Here is a 19,174-nt window from a genome sequence, read left to right on the forward strand (position 1 = left end):
ATGGATAAATGGCATTAACAATATTTGGGTACAGTTCTACCAAAAGTCAAATTTGTGAGATTTGATCAAATACAACCATCTGGACTCAAAGGAACAGTTGGAGAATCAATTAGAAATTTTGTAGCTCCAATTGCCAAATCAGTAAATTATTAAAACAAAGCTCGATTCACAATTTCAATGTCAGGGTCACATTTAATTTCAAAACTTATCAAATTCATACAAATGTTAAGAATGGATAGTGGTAGTAAATGCACTTGGTACAAATTCATCAAGGGAGCGCATAAACAGTCATATTGTTGGGCGACTAACAGACAGGAGGAAAGACAATTCACTGCTCATGTACTGCTGAACTCCTGAACTCCTGAAAAGCACATTGGCAATAACAAGTTTTACTTGTGCTCCTACCCCTGCTGCTTGTGATTTAACACTAGCATTTCTAGCAAGTTTCCCTTCATCTGCCTCTCAGGTGTGCTTGTGGTAAGACCAGGAGAGAAGATATAACATGAGAAATGTTTTGACCTGACACTGAAATGTCTCACTGCCCTCTGACATTGACAAATCTGTGAGTTGTGTCAGAAATATTACGCTTGAGCAATGCTGTTTGAGTCAAAAACTGCACTGCATCAACTCTGGGGTTAAAACATCTTTATCATAACTAATAAAAACAGGTCATCCATTCATGAAGTTTGAATTAAAAAGTTTTTTTTTTTTTTTTTAGTTTTCCCTCAATGTATTTTTGATGTACAGTTGTTTTTCTGGACAAGCCAAAGAAAAGTTGAAATTATACTGTGGAATTAAGCCGAATACTTCTGACCTGGATCTGAACATTAAAGTCCTTCAAACTGGGATAAAAACCCCTGGCACCTCAAGCTGCTTATATCTCACTAGAATCATTCTCCACTCAGTGATAAATGTGAGATGTTTCACCAACTAGCAGTGTGGGCAGCTTTTTGTTTATGATGCAAATTGAAGTCTGAACCTGAGATCTGTCTGGGAGGAGGGCGCCAAGACTTGAACCTCCTGAAACAAAAGCGTGCACTGGGGTTTTCGCCCAGTTAAAACAAAAACCAGGCTACATGTGCATCATAATGAGGCCACTAAAATACAAAACTCCAGACATCCTCAAAATGTTGGCTGCAAAAATGACTTTACTGCAGTTTTAATATGTTATTTTTAAAACCAGCATTTTACATTGAATCAAATGAACTGGACTGAAAGGGTGAACAGTGACCCCACCTTTTTGTGCGACGACGACAAAAAAAATTACACAGTTAGGTAGGTATCTCGCTCCCCTTTCAAAATCAGATCAGGGGCAAATGATTAAAAAGAAAAAAAAAAAAACATCTGTACAGTACTTTTTAACAAAGTCATGAAATACAGGATTTCTGGCTAACGCAGTCCTGTGTGTGAGACGTTGTGTGTTGTGTTTTGTGTGTGCCTTGGCCAAACAGACGCCATGGCTTTTGAAGGTTTGAGTCCCGCTCCTATGGATCTAAGCCTCATTACTGCTGAGTTTTCATTCTGGTACATTTTGTCATTTGTCACCTCCCTTGTCTCTTGATGTTTTTGTTTCAGTTCTTCCACGTTGCCTAGATCCCTCTACCCCCCCCCCCAACAGTTCTGCGGCAGGGCGGCACACACGCTGCTTCAGCCAGTCAAGCTTTCTATTACTATGACAGCTAGTCCTGCTAGCCTGACTGGCCTGCTGAACAGTTCGTACACTGGCTGGTTGTGTTCTGGCTTCCTCTGTCTCTGGAGCTCACTGGTTCAGGTTCAAGAGGGATGGAAGGGAGAGTTCAAATGAGGACGAGTGAGGGTTCCTGTGGGGTTGCTGTAGTACCGCAGCTTCCTTGCTACTGTTGCTATAGCAACAGAGCAGAGTTTGGAACCGCCTTGCCACTGTGATCTCCACCACAGCCTCTCTGGTCAATATGTAGGATGAGGTGGATGAGGAGGAGAAAGTTGAGAGAAAGAAGTTGTTCAGACAGAGGTGAGAACTGGGAGAGCAAAAGAGTGTGATGAAAGAGGAGGAGGGATGAGTTTGCAAAGGGTCAAGTGGAAGAAAGGAGATTCTGGCATTCTCCTGGAGGAGGTTGTTGGTAAAAGGAAGAGGTAAAATCGACGGGCTGGAGGAACAGACTGATCTGTCTTTCTTTCCAGTAAAAAGAGAAGCTCTCCATCTCCTTCCGCTGGGGGAAAAAGAGGAGCAGAGATCAGGAGGGACTGAGTGAGGTGGGAGCTCGTCTTTGCCCGTCTTCCTCAGTGAGACTGACGGATGGCACAGGCAGGCCAAAGGACCAATGAGACGACCAAAGGAGGGAGGATGGGAGGGACTCAGTGTCCATCCACCGCGACCAAACAGAGGACAATTAGCCTTAAGAGCTCAGACGGGGCCGCTTCCTCGGAGACTGCTCCTCCTCCTCATCCTCCTCTTCTTCATCCTCGTCGTCAGGGTAGTCCACCAACCCAACCAGTGCAGTCTGAGAGAAACAACAAACCAGATTAAAACAAAGAGACTGGGGACTCAGATCTCATCTTCACAGCACTATTCGTAGAGATTACCTTCACTACTGGTGTGGCAGGAAGAGCAACTGTTTTGACAGAGGAAGTTGAACTGTTGTTTGGAGTGACGGCTGGTGAGGAAGGTGGGATTACAGCAGCTTTCCCATTGTTGTTGGCACCATTAGATCCGTTGGCAGCTCCTGCAGAACAGACTGTTAATATCCAACTTAAAAAGGGACTAGACTATCCAGGAACATATAGACAGTAACACACGTGAAGCTTACCTTTTTTGGCTTCCATGTATTTGCCGTAGCTGTCAGAGAAGTCATCCTCCATCCGCTTATCAACAGCCTCGCCATCATCGTCGTCTTCATCATCATTGAACCACAGCTCCTCATCCTTGTCCAACGACCGTGCATCCCTGCGATATCTACCGGGGGCAAAAAACTGCTGCATGAAAAACTGTTCTCTACAGAAACATGTGGTGAGCAGTGTCAACTGGGAACACTACTTTGACCTCTGTGTCCAATCAGTCTACTGACCTGTTCAGTCTCTGGCTCTGTCTGTCTTTTTCCTGCTCATACCGGCCTTTCAGCCCCTTGAAAGTCTGGACATACTCAATGGATTCAAGTGCTTTGTAGAAGTTATCCACAATGTGAGCTATGAGAGATTTGATGTCCTCCTGGAGAGAGAAGATATGGCAGCAATCACAAACAATCCACTTTCAGTGCCATGTGCCAACACAATGTAAATGACTGTGTGTTTGCGTACCACTTTAATGAACTCAAAGAGCTCTATGATGGCTGAGTTGAGGAGGTTGTAACGGGTGCCGTTGTCCAGCAGGGCATTAATGACAGGCTCAAACAGGTTTCCTTTGATGATGTAGCGGTTGTAGTACTCATCCTTCAGACCAATGATCCTGCGCATGAAACGCAGCGCACCTTGAACAAACACAGATGACAACTTGTTAAAATTGAAGAAGTGTTTGTGCTTAATGAAGAAAACAGCTCTGGTATGGTTAAAAACTCATTCATTCAGAAAGAATGAATGAGAACATGTGAGAACCTTTTGTGTAAGTGTGGTAACTCACAAAGAGCGAGGAAGGTGTGCTTTGAGTTCATCAGCACCAGCACTCTCCTGAGTAGGTCTTTGTTCATGATGTAGGTCTTGATGTGATAGGTGTGGTGCTCCACACAAAAGGTCAGAAGCTCCAGGATCAGTGCCAGCAGCTGAGCTGTCTGGAAGTTGTCTGCACAAAATAAACACAGCAAAATAAACGCTGTTACATGCAATGCAACATTTCAAAATTCACATTAAACATAGACTATATTTTGCAGTCCTGCCATTTTCCCCCAAACACCAGCTTGATAATTCTTTGGCAATTAATTTTAAAGCAAGCATGTAATCATAGAATATACAATTACCATTCATTCTTCATATACATCCATTATAATACTGGTCATTTATTTCACTTTCACCTACCCGGACAGACTGGGTTGATCTTAGTTGACCCCTCCTGCAGATCTGAAACACCCAGACACAAAATAACTGTCAAATTCGTCATTATCTTACAGTCTGAAACACTGCAGTTTATCTGAGTTCTCTCTCCCCAGATCACCTTTTGAATTTTTGTCATGTGCAGTGTTGGCCAGCAGAGGAGCAGTCAGGACATGCATGCAGTACTTGTAGAAGAAACTCAAAAATTCTGTCTTCTCAGTTTTCTAAAAGGAAACAAATGACAAGAGTGTTGTAAGTGTTGTATTGTTGAACAAATTGAGTTTGCAGTTTAACAGCTGTGTGTCTGGAAAGCATCAGGATTTAGATGAGAAAACAAATGTGGGAAAACAGATATTTAAGTTTTAACAGTAACTCAAATATCCTTGTGTGCTTACAAGTCTGACTGGAGTTAGACAAATGATTCTGACCTTACTGTTAATACATACTTGTATAATCAATCTAGATTAAAACAAAATGTGTATGTATGTATGTATATGTCATACATTGGTGGAAGCCAGCATGTTCTCTGGGTCAATGAGCGTCCTGAGCAGACCCATCAGCTGGACAGCCCCTCCTAACTCTGGGTCAGAGTCACAAATCATCTGCTTGATCACAACATTTATCAGCAGAACATCCTGGAAACATGCACACACAGTAGAAGATACAGTCAACATGATGCAGTTTCAGTCCAACTGTGCACTCTGATTAAAAAGAGAAATTCAACAGAAAATTTGCATTGCCTCAGCAAAGCATATAGTGTTGTCACATTTACATTCAAATTTGACCAAAAAAAGCATTTGAATTACTGCTTTAGACATAAGACCACTTGTACCTACATGTATGTTACGTTCCACTACTGAAAATCCTGAACCCTTCATTGAACAGAATTTCTTCAAATGCATAGTTTACTGTTTCTATAACAGTTGTAGGTTATTGCCCATCCACTTTTTATTTTACTTTATTGTTTATCTGATTGATTGGAGTAAATCAAAGTGTCTAAAATCACGTAACAACCGTTAAAATGCTTACGTCATCCGTCTGCTGTGGTTCCTGCATGACAAACTCTCGGACCATGGAGGGGCTGAATTCCACCAGGTAAGAGAAGATGTCTGTGGCTGCTGCCCTCACCTGCAGGTCATCCATTCCCTGAGCACGAGAAAAATAAGACTTAAAGATATGGACATAGAGAAAATTGAACATTCACACACTATGTTTTGACTGACCATTCAGATACAAAAGGAAAAATGTTATTTTAGCACCAAGTTAAGATATTCATATAACATACCATGACTATTTCAAGAGCAGGTAAAATGCCTAGGTTTGCCAGAGTTTTGAAGAAAGCGTCCCTGTTTTGCGGTTGCAACGTTTGTGAAAAAGCACAGAATTCCTTGACAAAGTTCACCTAGAGAGAGACAAAAACCACAAATGTGATGAGTTTTTAAGTATTTGAGACATTAATGCAAGCCATTACAGGGCAACCACAAAACAATATCCCCAAGCATTGATTAATTTGAGATATTTTACAGCAACAGGGAAATTCATTTCTGGTTCAGACTCTCACACCATCACAGGATGCAAAGGTTTTCCAAAGTTGACTGACTGACAACGGCATGGACCAATAAATTGAATTATTTCCTGTCTCACTCTCAATGAAAATGTGCCATGCTGAGTGATTAACACTGCAAATGTTGTTGTATTACAAGCCCGCAGACAAAGAAGTAATTTACATCAAAATCATTACAGAAAAACCATGCAGAAAAGTCAGTAAATATTTAACCACTGTGAAAAGAATGGCATTACAGAAAGCAGACTGAATCCATGTAACAACAACATCAATACTGCACACATTTCACTCTCAAAGCAATGAAAGCCAATACTACAATACATAGTGCAATACAGCCCAACCTTTCGGTTTCTACATTTTACTAACTAAAATATTATCAATGCATCCAGTCCAGAGATCTGACAATTGTTTGACTTACAAGCTCTCTCCTTTTACTGTCATCTGTGCCTTCATCTGTGAGCTGTGCAAATACCTCCGTTAGGAACTTCTCATCCTCCTGTAGCAGAGGAAAAACAAGGTTAAGACACCAAGACAGTGAAGAAATAAAGCTAAAATACAAAGAAACAACAGAGGAATATAAAATTTAATCCTGAACAGTTTGAGCTCAGGTTTTGTTGCAACAAGCATCGAAAAGGTGTACTATTCCAAAAACACTGAGAGAGACCCGTGGTTCTTAGAGACAGTCACTTCACTTCTCATTAGGCCTGAAATACAATCACTGGATGCCCAACACTTGACAATGAGATGGACAGACTGGCACTTAAAAGCAATACAACAGACCATTAAATAACCTTACAAAAACATTTACCATAATTTTGAATCGGTCAATCGTCACATTACAAAGGAGACACATCTTTCAATTGTGGACAAAAACCAAAATCCGAAACTGAAAATTCTCTGGAGCGGCTATATGCACTATGTATTAAAACATGTACAGGAAGATTATCACAAACTATTTAATGATCAAAGTTCAGTTTTTCATTTATCATTAAGTATGAGTTATGCTTTTGTCTTGAACCACAGGAGTGATAGGCAGAGTGGAAAACGAGGTACTAGCCAAACTACACAGTAGATTTATGAAACTGTAGATTAACTATGCACAAGTGTTCAACTTGCAAAGACATCTGGTCTGGAAAAACCCATTAGATGAGAGCTTATATATAAATTCTGCCTAAAAGAATATTAGATGCTACCTTTTTTGGATCCTTACCTGCAACATACTGACAATCTCAACCTTGTTGAAGAAGATGAAGGAGGTGAGTGTGGACAGGAAGTTCTCCTCAAAGACAGATGGTGTGGGCAGGATGATGTCCTGGATGTACTGCACTCGGTAAGTCTGGTGAATCTTCTGCCGCAGCTCAGAGTCCGTGATAGGGATCACCTCCTTAAACTTTGCTGTCTTGGTCAAGAACTCCCGGTGCCGTTTAGGCTGAACCAGCGCTGGGTCATACTCAAGGCAGCCCACCACATCCATGATACAATCGTCAGAGAACATCACCTCAAAGAGGGCTGCTTTATTGAGGAACAAGACACCCCGGACAATCTCATAGAGGTGATGTAAGCCCTCTCTGTTGTCCAGATCCTCACATACTCTGAAGAGACCCAGGAGTTTCTTGATGTAGCCCTCACTCATCAGGGCCAGGGCGAGTTTTTCCCTCCGGATGGGCGAAGACAGGACAGAGGTAACCAGGTCAGCGATCTCCTCCAGGCGGCTGAGTTCACAAGGAGGGAGCTCTACCAGGTGGCTTGTCTCTGGAATCTCCTCAAAGCGTTCCTCCTCCGACTCATCAATGGGGTCCTGGGTGATGTCCAGGGCAGGGTCCTTGCCTTGAACCTGAGAAATAAATAATAAGTAAATATAAATCAATGCACTACCTCTTGGCCATTGTGGTAGTGTCACTGAAATGTCACCATCTGCAAACCAGCATCCCTTGTTTACCCATTACACAATGTAATAAAATTTGGTAAAACTAAATTGTCTTTACCTGACAAATTTTCTCCCAGATCTCATCACAGCCAGCCTTTTCCTGGAAACTCAGGGCAAGGTCATAGTTATCTGCTTCTGACCAGACAATCAGTGTGTCCTGAAAAGATGAGAGAGAAACATCAAACTGTATGCTCAGCAGTATATTCATCGCAATACACTCGAGCATTCTTGCATGCACTCACACATGCAGGTTACATACTCAAAACACACTTCAAAAAAAGTGAGACCTTAGTTATTAGCTCAACACAAGTTCTTTCATGCTTGTAACTGTTTGTGCCTGGAAACAAGTGCTTTAAAATGATGACTGAATTTGACTCAGATCTGTGATTTCAAATTATATGGCAAGTTTCTGTTACAGATTTATGCCATGATAGTGACTAGTAATGCAATTACCAATTATGCGACCAGCCTGGTACTTTATAGGTTTTCAATTAGACCAGATAATGAATTTCCATTGTCTGCGATTTATCATTATAGTAATAACTATCCAGCAACAAGTCTAAATGTTGAACTGTAACAGTTCAAATTTAACACTCAAGTCTATAAACACGTATGTATCTACATGCCTTTTATGGCTGATCCAGACTCAGTCTATGCTTACCTGTTGTTTCTGATATGCAGTATTCGGGCTTATCTTTGACTCCAATAGTAGTGATCCTAAAACACAAAGAAGCTTAACTTTCAAGCCAGTGCAAACAATTACAACAAAGAATACCAAATGATACCTTAACCGGTTCTTTAAGGTTAAGGTCAATTAACGTGCATGACAGAAAGCATTTCACGCTAAGAAGATACTATGAAAAGCAGAATAGAACAATGACGCAAGATTTCAAAGTTAAAACTTTCAACAGAAGGACTTATTACCCCCCGCCAGCCGGTTCCACAGTTGTTATTTTTTGTGATCTATGTATGAACACATAACGGTTTACCGTTGTGAGCGATAACAAGTTTGTAGATTTAAGACCAGACTTTGAGGGCCCCCATGCTACTGAGATCACGTCGCCAGCTCAACTAACGGGTTTGCTAGCACCAGCTATTCAATGGATTCTTGCCTATTATCTACAAATACGGCTAATAATAGTTATTTCAGCATTCTAAAACCATTGGCTCTAAATGCTACAGCAAATAAGCCCTAATAAGTTAACCAAGTATGCAGAGCGGGCAATTGAGACATTATATCCGAGCAGCCAGAAGTTAGCACGCTAACGTTAGCCAACGACCGTCAGTGCGGCTATGCTAACTGGGAACTTACCGTCTGATTCAGCCCGAACTAATAATGATATTCCCTTCACTTGTTCAACAAAGGTTGACGAAACGTGTCCGGTACCCCGATCATCCCATTGCCGGTCTTCATTTAGCGTATATACTTTCACTCGTCGCCGAGTGTCCGACATGGTTAACCGAGTCGGAGCTAGCAGGCTAGCAGGCTGCTAACAAGCTATCACCTCACCCCGTCTAGTGTTTTCCTACCCTCGACCTGTTAACTTTGTTTCCACCCGCATGTTACAAAACATGCACGTCTAAGTAAAGTTCACAACAGCAACGAAATATACCATTAGCTATTTCATAAACACATTACGTTTACGACGTAAAACAACTCAACAGGAGGCTTAATATCAAACTGTAAATTCACACAGAGCACAACTATTCCAACGGCCTCCTTGCTAACGTCCACAGACCGCCATCTTGTAATCCGATCTTGTGTTCTTTTTCTTCCTCGACGTCAATCAAACGCTCACTGCTGCGGGGTCTCCCCCTCCAAGCGGTATCATCCAATGGCAGAGTTCAACGCGCCACCTACAGGCGAGAAAAGTATCAGCAGCAGCACCAGTTACCTTCAGATCTTCAAATCTATCGGACTAACGCAGCGCTGTGAAGACAGATTTGCCGAAGCGAGACTACTAAACAGATTATGTATTTTTGAACAGTTTTTGATATATAGCTATGACAATACAGAACTATACTAACTGCTTAATCAAATAAACACACCATGGTAACATTCAGTCGACACTAATGCAGTATAACAAAACAGTAAATTCTACCTTTATAAAGGTTATCATGTTCAGTTTGTATTCTAAACATTTTAGATTTTGATTTAACTTTACAGTCATTTTGGAGGCTGCAGTTTGTGGTGCTGTTGAATTATATAATAATTATTATATTATTGTGTTATGTGGATAGGTTTCTATTTTTTGTCCACCCCATTCATAGCAGTGAGGTTAGACTAAATAACAGGAACAACTCTGTATAATGCAACACATTCTGAGACTTTTTCTGTTTCCAGTTTCCAGTTCAATGTGGAATGGAAGATGGTATGAATTAATAGAGTTTAATTGACTGTATTAAAACTGACTTAATTTTCACCCACATGGAGGTACATTGCAAAAGCAAATTTAGCCTTTTACCATTATTGGTTTTATACAGTTTCAGGTGGTTGTATTGACAATTTGTGGGATTTCAGTTTCTCTGTAGGGGTTTTTGTACAAAAAATCTGGCATTGGAATAATGTACCAGAGTAAAGTTTGGTTCGTTATGCGTGCATTGTATTTTTGTGACCACTAGTGTCTGTGAATTTTAACAGTACGAAGCAACCAGTACTTTTTTTATTTACAGATGAGACACATATACCAGAAGTGAAACACAACTTAGAATGAATATTGAAAATGAAGTGGACTATTTCTCCCACTTTGCCTTCTTTGTCTGTATCTTGATCCCAGCAGCTTAGAGTTGACACCCAGTATAGAAGTCCCATATCATGAGAGGTGGTATTATCACGCATGTAAATAACAAAACCATTGTTAAATTTGTACTGTGTCTACTGGGGAAAAGCTGCAACATTATTGTTGTTGAGGGAAGCTAAGAAAAAATCTAACCCCCTTACAACTAGATGCAGTCAGTACTAGAAGTGACAAATTTGAAAACAAGACACCATAAAAGGAGATAATTAAAAGACAACAGATTTCAAATTTTTGAAACCATGTGTGCCCTGCTCATAATTATTTAGGGTTCTTCTCAGTTTGTGCACATCCACTGAAGCACAATGTAAGCAGGACACTGTATTTGATGAGACACAGTTCAGTCCAGTGTAGTCCATATCCACAACAAATGAGTAACTGTCTTTATGTACAACACTGGTTCAGTTTGTAACAAAATCTGGTGGGTGCTCTTGATTTGGTGGATTTTTATCACCAGGACTGTTTCGTAGAAAAATCTATCCAGTTTCAAATCCACTTTAGTGGTAAAGCCAGAAGTTAGCCGTTTGTGTTGGCGTGTCACAAATCAGTGCTGGTCGTGTGGCTGTTGCTTGAACCCATGGAGATGCTCTGTTTCTCACTGAGTGTCTTGATAACGGTTGCAGCAGGAGACTGGAGCACCTTACGTGAGAGTCTCATTCTACCATCTGTTGGGTCCCGTCCAAAGTACTTGACCTGTTAGCAGAACTCCAGTTAGAGACGAGTAGCCCACGACATAAACACAGTTTTTGTGCTTTTGATAATACAGCTTGCAGTTATTGACATACCTGTATCTGCTGTCCAACCTCTAAACCCAAAGCACTTGGATGTTTGATCTAAAAGAGAAAAACACAAATAAATTACCTTAAAAGTCATGATTTCACTCTCACACACTCATAGAAACACGGATGCACAGGAAAACAGTACATAAAGGCAAATTTACTGACCCGTTTGTGATCCAGCTGTGAGTTGTGTAGCAGGGCAGGACTCATGTTGGGATAAAGTTTTACCATCACACCAATGTCCCTAAAGCAGGGGAGGAAAAGCCTTTAGGAGTTGTTTGAATACTAAAGGTTTGATTTAGCCATAGTTTAACTTCCCAGTGTGACTGGGAACATTCAAAAATTCTCTTTGATAGCATGCTGAAGGTGAGTACTAATGACAGGTAAATAACACAATGTATTAGCTTACCTTATTTCAGTGATGGTTGCTGTGTAGATAGCACCAAACTCCAGCTGCTGTTCTTGCTGCAAAATAAAATAAATATACATTCTTGGTATATGTACAGTATTTATAGATGTGCACATATATGGATTAGTTTTTATTCGATCAAATAGTTATTTTATGTTTGTATTGTGATATTTAAGTCAATAACAAATGTGCATAAATTCAGTACAGTAACAGTAACATGGTGCAGTCTATTCATTATTTTTTAATGAGTTTAAGAGGTCCCTACAAGTGGTGGAGACTCACATCATCTTTGCAGATCTCAGTGATGAAGTCTTGAGCTTCGTTCATGGCTCCCGGTGATGGAGCGAACACAGAGAAAGTCTCCTCATCCACCTGACTTATTGTCACACCTTGAGAGGAAAAACAAAGTGTGCTGAACTTTCTGCATCCTGCCAAAGAGTTCGTGTTGTGCAGCAGAAACACTTCAATGTGAACGTGTAACTTGAATTTTTACCCGTTTGAGCTTGTAGCCTGCGAAGGTTATAGCCCCCTGGACCAACAAAGCGAGCTCGTTTGGAGACAGGCACCCGGACATTTTCTGAAAGCAGAAAAAAAGCTCACACACATCAGGACACAGTATGTTAATCTTGTTTAAAATGTGCACATTTACAAATATTCAAACACAACACCTACCAACAACAGGTCCACTCTCTTTCCTAGAGTCTCTAGGCTTTGCTAAGCATTTGTTCATGATGCCCAAGATTTCTCTCTTTGCCACTGAAACATAATAACATTGAGACGAAGGCCATCAAATCACCACAGAATACTCACTTTATTCTTTAGTGTGAAATGTGAAGTTTCACTGTCATTTGGGATTACCTGTGGCCTGTTGGATAGCTTCCATTACCACCTTCAGAGGCAAACCTGGTATCTTCACATCGGCCTGGAGGTTAAATAAAGGGAAAGGAAGAGACTGGAATTAGCATTGGGAGAATCACTCTTGATCTCTAGCTTAGGCAGATTACAAAGAAAGCACCAACTTAAGTGCCACTAAAATTCATCTTTGGCAGATAAAGCATGAAGGATAACATTTCAGTAGTCTTTGGCATTGTCCTTATTCCTGGTGGTCACTGTACAGTGCTCCATGCGAAAGCAGGACAGGATTGTTACAATGATTTAACACAGTGTGGCAGTGTTTTCTAATAAATAACAAACTTAATGTATTTTCAGCAAGGAAACCTTAAATTAATGCTCTAAATGTGCTTTGGTCTCCTCTTTAATGTTTCATACAGCACCAGGTCATATTTACACAAAACTAAAAATTGGCCAAGTGTCAAGAAATGTATTGTTTTCCTGCCTTTTTCAGCTACAGAGTGAGCTAAAAATAATAATAATAAAAAAAAAATGATCAGATGTAGTAATCACCTGCAAAGCAGTGATGCCCTTGTTTGTTCCTGCCAGTTTGAAGTCCATGTCTCCAAGGTAATCCTCTATGCCCTGTTTAGAAATTAATGATTAGCTCTTGTTCAACATCTTCAATTTAAATTGAGCAAGGACACTGACAATAGCAGTTGTACTGTACATACCAGAATATCAGTTAGCAATCTATAGTCTTGGATCTCAGCAGGTTTCTCTGGGTTGGCCTTGGAGATGAGGCCGACAGCTACACCTGCCACAGCAGAGGAGATGGGCACACCTGGGAGACACAAATGTGGACGTATGAGCCGCATGTTATCACACAATTACATTTTACTAAATCTTTACATTTTTAAATTGTGGTGTCTAATTGCTTTGTCAAAAATCCTGTATGATAAAACATGTTGGGTTGTATGGTATGTTGAGTATTTGTAAAATGGACAGTGGCTTCATTATTGGAAAAACTAATACCAATACTGGAAACGAATAACAGATATTTAATGCACAAATAACATATTTTCAAAATTGTGTCTGTAGTACTTACAAAGCATATGATTATTGACCTATATTACCAGCAGTACAAGATTTGTCTCATGCATTCTCACTCTGGTACCTGCATCCATTAGTGCTAGGCTGCCTCCACATGCTGAAGCCATTGACGAGGATCCTGAGAGGAGATAAAGACGAAGAAAAAAAGAGCGACAGACCCCATGTGACCCCATGTTCCTGTTTGCTCCTGTAATCAAATTTCCAATGGTGAGTGTATTATTTTAACACTTTAAAAACACTGACTCACCATTTGACTCTAACACCTCAGCAGTGACCCTGATAGTGAAAGGGAAGTCTTTAGGAATGACTGGTCTCAGAGCCTTCTCAGCCAGGGCCCCTGGGAACACACATCCATGAACAAGTACATTCACAACCATATATATGATTCTTAATGGAGATATGTGGTTAGCAGACAATGAGTAATGGTAGAAGATGTAATTTTTAATACAAACCATGACCAAGCTCTCTCCTGTTGAGGCCTCCCATCTTTCCAATTTCATTGGTTGCGTAAGGAGGGAACTGAAATGAAAGGTATTGATTTTAAGTCCCACTCGAAAGGATACAGGATCATACCTAATTCTCTATGAGGCTTCACAAATGAAAAAAAGGATTTTACTCACTTCATAATGAAGCATGAAGTTTTTGTCTTTGATGCCACTGCAGGAAAAAAGAATGAAAGAGGTAAGGTTTATTTTAGTCTGTGTGGATCATTTCAAACTGTAATACAATACAAAAGGAAAGGAAAGTACCAAGTGGTTTCTTGTTCTTGAGAACAGTCAACACTACTGTTCTGATCATGTTAACAGTATGAATGTGTGGTTTCACTGTGATCATTTTACCTCAAAGCTGTGGTGATAATATCTGTTTTGATACTGGATTCCAGAGAATCAAATGTGACGCTGCACAGCACCTACAGGAAACAGAAGGGAATGAGGACTGAGCTTTCTATGATAAAAGACTGTAACAGCCTTGTGCCACAGTGGCATTCTTCTTTTTTTAATGTTTCAAAAGAAAATATTTGTGGTCTTCATCCTTTTTACACACCTGTGTTTGTCCCCTCTGAAACAGAGCTGAACCATGGAGCGGCTTAAAGAGGTCTACGTCGCAAGAAATATTCCTTAAGGCAGTCAGTTCCCTTCCATCACACCTCAACATATACAACAAACCCCCACTCATATTAGCCAGTGTAATACAATGTTTGCATCACTTACAAAAGCACACCATGTGTCATGAGAATATGCATTCATTTCACCATGAACAGTGCTTACCTCCTGTACTCATTAAGTACTAAATTGCGGAAGATTTCTTTGCTCACAATGTTGAAGGATTCAATGATTTCAAAAGGCTCAGCCTGAGGGAATTTTTCTACATAAGAGAGAAGTCAATCAATACTGAAAACTGAAAACTGAAATGTAACAGAGAATGTATGACTGCGAGAAAGACTGTCATACAATTTTGAATTACTATCTAGAAAGAACTGCAACATGATTTGAAACACTTAAAATTATTTCCATGCAACATAAACACTGAGCATGACCCACCTTTTAGATTCTCTTCTGTTTCCAGTCGGATTTTATTGATAGCTTCATCTCTAGAAATCTAAGACACAATTATTATTGTTAATAATCAAGAGACAAGGTATTCTGCTCAAGTACATAAACCTTTCTATGACCAGTGTAGACTAAATGAGGATTAAATGATCCTGGCTGCTTTGAAATAATAAGAATTTCACTTCACAACACATCCAAAACAGCCACAGAAAGACTAAATACTAATGGAGTACAAAATGGTCACATGAGGTGTCAAGAGAAAACAAACAGACGGACATAACTGAGTCAACAGAGATCTGACTTTACCTTATCATGTGTGTAATCTGTGAAAACAGCATAGATCCTCTCAGAAGCTAATCTGCAAGGACGAAAATGAAAAAACTCATTACTTTACATCTGAAACAATGAATCCTAGGTCACTGACCTTTGATAAATCAAGCTCAGATACTGCTAGTTCGAGTTCCCCAGAGCTTCAAGTGAACCCATTGAATAATGTCCACCTATGTCTTATTTACTGGCAGTTTTATTCAGAAAACAAACACTTCTAAAAGTCATTAATTCAATTCAGGAAATTACATCTAGAGACAATCTTAGTGTTCACTGAATTACATTTGTATCACCTTCATCATTCTGAAACAATGGCAAACAGTATCATGATTGGTCTTACTGCCGAACATGTTCCAACATGTCAGTCGGGGCTGAGAAGACCTTGACCGGGGTGCGCTTAGTGACCTTCTGCTCTCGCGCCAGCTGCTGGATGGCCAGTATGATCTGCTGGGTGTGTTTGACTCCCACCTTCACCGCGTGGCAGAAGTCCTGCTGCAGCACGTTCTCGGCCGACGCCTCAATCATCACTGGTGGAGATGGAGTCACATTAAAGAGGCAGCACATTCACCATTCACATACAGATTCACACATCCTCATTCACACACATGCACGCTTAGATAGAACAGGTATCAGTGTAATTTAGGGTTCAGTATCTTGCCCAAGGACATTTCAGCCAGAGGAGCCGGGAATCAAACTAACGATTAGTGGACGACCTGCTCTACGTCCTGTATGTTACAGTGTTTGCCAACTTACCCACTTGACTGCTGGGGCCTCCAGCCACAATCAGGTTAAGAGTACTGGAAGTCATCTCAGCCCTGGTGGGGTTGATCAGCAATTCTCCATCTACCATGCCCACACGCACAGCACCTGTAAGAACACAAAGACAACAGCAGTCCCAAGCCGAATTTAAAGAAAAGTACAATAACATCCCAGAAACTGAAATTAAACAGGATTTAATAAATCTAAATATGTGAATAGGTTTGAAAATGTTGTGTGTTCCCCACCTATGGGTCCATTCCAGGGGATGTCAGACAGTGCCAGAGCAGCAGAAGCTTTAATGAAAGAAAATATTGGGTTTAGGTAGCAATCTAAAAAATGCTCCATGAAACATGGATTGCTGAGATTTAACTCACCAGCATTAATAGCCAGCACATCTGGATCATTGACACCATCAACTGCTAGCAGGTTACAAAGGATCTTCAGGAGACATGAGCATACACACACACACAAAGTTAGAAACAGATACACATTTATTTAAGGCAATAGAGGGCAAAAATATAATCACATAATTACTTCCAAACTGAACTGACCTGAGTGTCATAGAAGTAACCAGGAGGGAAAAGTGGCCTAATCGACCTGTCTGAGGAACAGAGACATGAGCGACAGTTAGTCAGAGTGCTCAAGTCAAATACACCCACATTACAATATCACTACACAGAGCTGATGAATCAAAGGCAGACATATAACAAAACACATTCATATCAACTCACCTATTAGTCTGCTGGTGAGGATCTCATTGTCGGTGGTGCCCAGCTCTCGCCTCAAGTAGTTCGTGGGGATTCGACCTGCAGCAGCTGCTTTCTGTCTGTAGTCCACCTGTCAATAAAAGTTACAAATGATGGCGTAAGGCTGGAGAACACTTTCTATCTTCCACCTATAACATGTCTAGAGACCAACTCCTCTAGATGAGCTCAATGAACTCAGTGGGACTGTTGTTTGGAGAACGTACCACAAGCGGCATGAACTGAGACAGAGAAGGTTTGGTTTTGCTCACAGCAGTCACCATCACAGAGGTATCCCCCAGCTTCAGGCAGAGAAAGAGATGGAACAGGTTACCAAAAAAATGTACAAAAAAAAAATCACACACAACAGCAACAATCTAGGACAGCCCAGTTTAGCCCTAGCATACACTTTTTTCTACACACGAAGAAGTCTTCTTCACTTAATTTTTTGTAGGGGTCTGCATTTTTAGCTCTATTACTATGGCTTGATCACTATGGCTGGACAAAGTGGACTAACTGCCCAAGGGCCCCACAGGCCCCATGTTCTCATACCATTTGTTTATATATTATATATTTTATTGGTTTATATTAATGTGATTAACTAAGAAATTTGTTTGGCAATATCAACTGAAATTATAACAGTGTCAGTTCTGCAGTATTGCCTGTTTTGTCTACCTGTTTTTTTATATGTGCTGAAATGTACATGATGCATATTCCTACATATTTTTTAGTTTAACAAAGTACCAACCAAGGGTCAGATGTAATATTGCCAGGCTCCCTGATGGGATAATCTAGCCATTTTCTACACTGCCTTATGAATGTGTTAGCATAAACCATAACATAAACCTTCATCTGAAAACTAAGAAAAGTTATGGTAACGGTACATTAGATTACATGCACATTTCTTTGTGTGCAAAAGCGTAAAATAACAAACCTCATGGCTAACCAATCAGTACATTATAGATACTGCCAATCCGTAAGACTCCTTATTCAGAAAAAAGAAAAAGCTCCACCAAAATAATGTACAGAACTCATACAACAGATAAATAAATAGAGAGAAAACAGAGGTAGCAATTGAGGATAATAGCAGGTAAATCATGTATAGATGATATGAAGAATGTTCATCAAACAGGCAACTTTCAGGGGTTGCCAAGTATCTGTTTGGTGCAACTGTAAAAGGTTTTCTGTACCTGTACTACAGCAGATCCATCAGCAAACTTGGCAAACTTCCCCGAAGAGATTTCAAGCTTCCTACAAAAACAACAAAACCACAACACATCAAAACACCTGGGATATGAAACCACTCTACTATTTACATGCAATAACTACAGTTGTGCAAGTTTTGAAAGTTACATGCTGGCTGTTGGCTAATATGACAGGACAATGATCCAAAGCAGACCTAAAAACAAAATTAAAAACTATTAAATACTTCAAGAAATGCAAAGCTGCTGTCACAGTCCCCAGAGTTGAATATAATTGCAAATCTGTGGGTAGATCTTAAGCATGCTTTGTGTGCAGGAAAGCTTATAAATATCTCAGAACTTGAAGTGATGTGCAAAGAAGAGTGTGGTGGAAATGAAGAAAGGCTCATTATTCAACGTCTGTTGTTGTAAGGGTTGATAAACAAAATGTGTAATTTGCCCGGGGTGCCCAGACAAGTGCATATAATTCTGAGCTCTGCAACAACTCGGCCCAGTTGTCTGTTCTGGTTTTGGTTCAGAGTTACACGAGAAAAAATGAGGACACACCAGAGGTACGAACACACAACAGAAACCGGTCTAATTTAAACTCGTGCCTTGTTCGTTAACAGATACTGGAAGAGAATAAAAGCTGGGAAAGTCAACTCACTTTTCCCCAAGGTCCACTCCCAGTCTTCGTGGGTTTGCGTGGCTGCTGTAAACACTTTGATGACATAAGCGGACATGAAGGCGGGCAAACGAGTGCCCGAGTCGAAGCAAATACCGCATATCTAAAAAACCACGTAAAACAAAACTGGAAAATAATCTGGGTGCCTTTTACAGTTTAGATATACGCATGGGGGCTTCCATGACAGTTCATCACATGTACGGAATGACGTTATCGAGCCGCGTCTTCTGATTGGACTGAGCGAGGTGAGGGTGTAACATCAAAAATGTCCGTAACACCCGATACACAACGGTTCCGCTTTATGTATTTCTTTTCTTTTTTGCACGCGTTCACAAAAAAGCGTCACCTTTCACACACGTGTCTTGTCTTTACCAATATGCAGCTTAACCTACACCGAAAATGCTCAATTAAAACACCAACTCTTGCACCAGAACACGGACAACATTTGTCTCCCAACACTTTGTCATTCATTACGCAGTGACACAAAAACCACCAACAACAGGCAGCATCAC

General features: G+C 40.5%; 2 protein-coding genes across 2 annotated transcripts; both read right to left on the bottom strand.

Moving 5' to 3' along the window:
• Positions 1-172: 172 nt before the first annotated feature.
• On the bottom strand, positions 173-9,279 carry ppp4r3b (protein phosphatase 4, regulatory subunit 3B). The gene is made up of 16 exons (XM_018695261.2): positions 8,803-9,279; positions 8,152-8,207; positions 7,549-7,647; positions 6,774-7,397; positions 5,982-6,059; positions 5,285-5,401; positions 5,029-5,145; positions 4,503-4,634; positions 4,121-4,223; positions 3,985-4,026; positions 3,593-3,751; positions 3,274-3,443; positions 3,045-3,184; positions 2,787-2,932; positions 2,563-2,702; positions 173-2,480 (listed from the first exon to the last, which is right to left on the bottom strand). Exons 1-16 carry the CDS (start codon positions 8,942-8,944, stop codon positions 2,376-2,378), a joined length of 2,370 nt encoding a protein of 789 aa, XP_018550777.1. The 5' UTR covers positions 8,945-9,279; the 3' UTR covers positions 173-2,375.
• Positions 9,280-10,118: 839 nt separating this feature from the next.
• Positions 10,119-18,877, bottom strand: LOC108896242 (polyribonucleotide nucleotidyltransferase 1, mitochondrial). The gene is made up of 28 exons (XM_018695280.2): positions 18,645-18,877; positions 17,987-18,047; positions 17,024-17,098; positions 16,785-16,890; positions 16,605-16,654; positions 16,428-16,491; positions 16,299-16,346; positions 16,048-16,161; positions 15,635-15,821; positions 15,274-15,325; positions 14,959-15,016; positions 14,686-14,782; positions 14,462-14,564; positions 14,257-14,327; positions 14,038-14,074; positions 13,870-13,936; positions 13,665-13,754; positions 13,482-13,535; positions 13,039-13,148; positions 12,878-12,949; positions 12,332-12,395; positions 12,146-12,229; positions 11,967-12,050; positions 11,756-11,862; positions 11,474-11,529; positions 11,230-11,308; positions 11,071-11,118; positions 10,119-10,978 (listed from the first exon to the last, which is right to left on the bottom strand). Exons 1-28 carry the CDS (start codon positions 18,761-18,763, stop codon positions 10,823-10,825), a joined length of 2,313 nt encoding a protein of 770 aa, XP_018550796.1. The 5' UTR covers positions 18,764-18,877; the 3' UTR covers positions 10,119-10,822.
• Between the last annotated feature and the right edge of the window lie 297 nt (positions 18,878-19,174).

Source organism: Lates calcarifer, linkage group LG16_LG22 (genome assembly GCF_001640805.2).
Source record: "Lates calcarifer isolate ASB-BC8 linkage group LG16_LG22, TLL_Latcal_v3, whole genome shotgun sequence".
In the NCBI taxonomy this organism is placed as follows: Eukaryota; Metazoa; Chordata; class Actinopteri; family Centropomidae; genus Lates; species Lates calcarifer.